This window comes from Echinops telfairi, unplaced genomic scaffold (assembly GCF_000313985.2).
Source record: "Echinops telfairi isolate 266 unplaced genomic scaffold, ASM31398v2 ScPeMD7_655;HRSCAF=1070, whole genome shotgun sequence".
NCBI classification, from domain to species: Eukaryota; Metazoa; Chordata; class Mammalia; order Afrosoricida; family Tenrecidae; genus Echinops; species Echinops telfairi.
Genome location: NW_022104553.1, coordinates 24,091,895 through 24,094,573, shown reverse-complemented (window position 1 = coordinate 24,094,573; position 2,679 = coordinate 24,091,895). Strand labels below are relative to the sequence as shown.

The 2,679-nt window shown below is 61.0% G+C and overlaps 1 protein-coding gene across 1 annotated transcript in view; it reads left to right on the top strand.

Moving 5' to 3' along the window:
- Positions 1-2,679, top strand: part of BICRA (BRD4 interacting chromatin remodeling complex associated protein) — a 20,681-nt gene that overhangs the window by 8,057 nt on the left and 9,945 nt on the right. The window contains exon 5 of the mRNA XM_045292656.1: positions 441-509. Coding sequence (XP_045148591.1) covers positions 441-509 — 69 coding nt within the window. The remainder of the gene's footprint in view (positions 1-440; positions 510-2,679) is intronic.

Genomic DNA, 2,679 nt, shown 5'->3' with positions numbered 1-2,679 from the left:
AAGGCCGCAGGGCCGTCCTGGGCAGGAGCAGATGGCGAGAGTTTTCTTGCGGGGCCACGGGGTGGGTGCAAACCACTGGCCCTTCGGTCCGCTTCACCGCCGCACCACCAGGGCACCCCCTCTTCTCTGCAGGGGCAGACGGCAACATCAGGGAGCTCGCTGACTGAGGTTAGGTGCCTCTCGGGCTGGGTGGTTTTCCGAGGCTCTGAACCTTTTCCAGAGTAGAAAGCCCCATCTTTGTCTCACGGAGCCGCTGCTAGTTTCAAACTGCTGGCCTCGAGGTTTGCAGGCCAAGTAACTGCTACCGGGCTCCTTACTGTAACGCGCCTGATCCAGGATACCATGGGGATAGCTGCTTCTGTAGCCCCCTGGAGTGCTCCAGTGCTCGCTTGAGGAAGCACTGGTCTACCTAGCTGCACGTTCTCTCTCCTTTTCCAAAGCGCATCACCAATACGCCCCCAGGGGTCCTGGACGATCGCGGGTTTCTGGGCATCGTGCATCTCACTTCAGTGAGCGCGCAGCCCTGTTCTTTTGTGACTGACTTTGGTGCACCCGGACACCATTGCTCTCTCTGGCCCAGTGGCGTTCAGTCTCTCAGATGAGACGCCCGTCTATTGCTGCCCACCGTCTGGCCGTGGTGAGACATGCTGGCTTGAGCAGGATGGCCGGGCTCCCCATCCCTCTGTAGACCCTGGTCACAGCCCACTGGCCCCAGCCTGAGCCCTCGCAGGGTAGGGACACCCGCAGAGAGCCTGGAACCCGGCAGCTTTTCAGGTTCAAATCCCAGGCTGGACGCTGATGAGATGCCTCAGGCCACCTTACCTGGGAAAGGTTGGCCGTATCCACCCGTCGGAGGGCGGCTGGGTGGATTTTAAGGGCTGGTAAAACAGGCTCTGAGATGTTGAAAGTGCTTGGTGAGTGGAAAATAAGCCAGCAGCCAGCGAGCGTTTTTCTCTCAAGAACCAGATGGTGGATGTTTGAGATTTCAGAGCAGAAAGCAGCCCGAGCAGGCGTGTTCCAAGGATGCGTGTGTTGATGGCCCCGGGCCTCTGTGGGCGCCTCTCCCCAGTCACAGGAGGCCGTTCTCACGTTGACCCTTTCTCCAGCCACTTAAAACGAGAAAACAAAATCCACCTTAGAGGTGCCGGCTGATCTTTAAGGATAAAAGCAGATGACCGACCGCCTGGTGGGGGCACGGTGGCTCAGTGGTGGAACTCCCCCCGCCCTGTGGGGGAGACCAGGGTTCAGTTCCCACCTGGCGCACATCGCATGTGGCCACCCCGGACCTGTCAGTGGAGACCTAGTGCATTGTCAGGATACCCAGCGGCAATGGCACTAGGAAGCAAGGCTTGGCGTTCCGCGTCTGAAAACTCTGCTGGTGGCCAGCCTGTGTGAACAGGGGCTCAGGCAGGACCCCGCGCCCCTGGGCTTGGGGGTCACATGAGTTGTGGGCTGGCTTGGCGACAGCACAGGGCCCCAGCTGAAGTGGCCCCGCATCATTTGTGAACAAGTCATTCGATCCGGGTCAGACCCACTGCGTGGCACTGATTCCCGCTCACGGGGATGCCTCGGATGGCAGGGTGGAACCGGCCCTCCGGAGGGTTTTCTCTGCTGTGTGACATTACGGGGGTCAGTGGCCGGTTACCAGGCCTTTCTTCCGCGTCACTGCAAGATGCGTCTGACCCCAGCTCCCCTCCCGGCAGCAGGGAGACACTGTGTTCATGCACGCAGAGGCCGGAGCGCACCGTGGTGCCCTGCGTGCTCCTCAGAGTAGTCTAAGAGAGTCGGGCCAAGGAAGACAGCCTCTTTCCCTCCACCGGACACCTCTCCTGGCGCTTTCCCATCTAACCCGCATGAAGCTGAGCATCGCGGTTCCCAAACCTCCAGCCCTCGGAATCCACTCCAGCTCCTCGGGACCTGCAGCACAGAGGAGCACCGCCACCGTGGGTTTGCACCCCCAACCCCGTGGTTAGCAGCCCCATGTTTCACGCGCTGCACCCTGGGGCTCCTTGCACCACTCAGAGACCCAAACCAAACGCACTGCCATCAAGTTGGTTCCGACTCAGCCAACCTATGGGGCAGCGTAGAACTGCGCAAACCGTAAATCTTCCCAGGAGTAGCAAACCTTGTCTGTCTCCCAAGGGCGCTGCCGGTGGTTTTGAACTGCGGCCTTGCAGCTATGAGCCCAGCGCCAAACCACTGCACCATCAGGGTTCCCACCTTACACCCCTGCCCGCCCTGAGACCCCTGACGTCAGTCAGGTGAGGTGGTTCTCGACGTTCTATTCCGTTGCGGACGGTGATTCCTCCCCCCCCTCCATGACAAGTGTCCAGCCAACAGCCTAGCCTGTGGACACACACACACACACACAGCCACTGCCACCGAATCGATTCTGATTCTCAGCAGCCCTGTGGGGCAGAGTGGCACTGCCACCGTGGGCTTCCGGGGTCTGAGAGCCCAGCACGTCACCCACTGTGGCACCAGGGCTCCCGCCTGGCCCAAGCCATGGTATTTCACGCCGCTGTGTGCCAGCCAGAGCCAGGCCGCGACTCGGGGGCGGAGGCAAGGCGATGCCGTTGAATTGTGGGGCCGGTGAAGCCCAGGGGGCGTGCGCACACACGTCTGTCTGGGAACCTTCCCTGAGAGCCGTCAGACATGAGGACGGCGAGGCCCCATCAC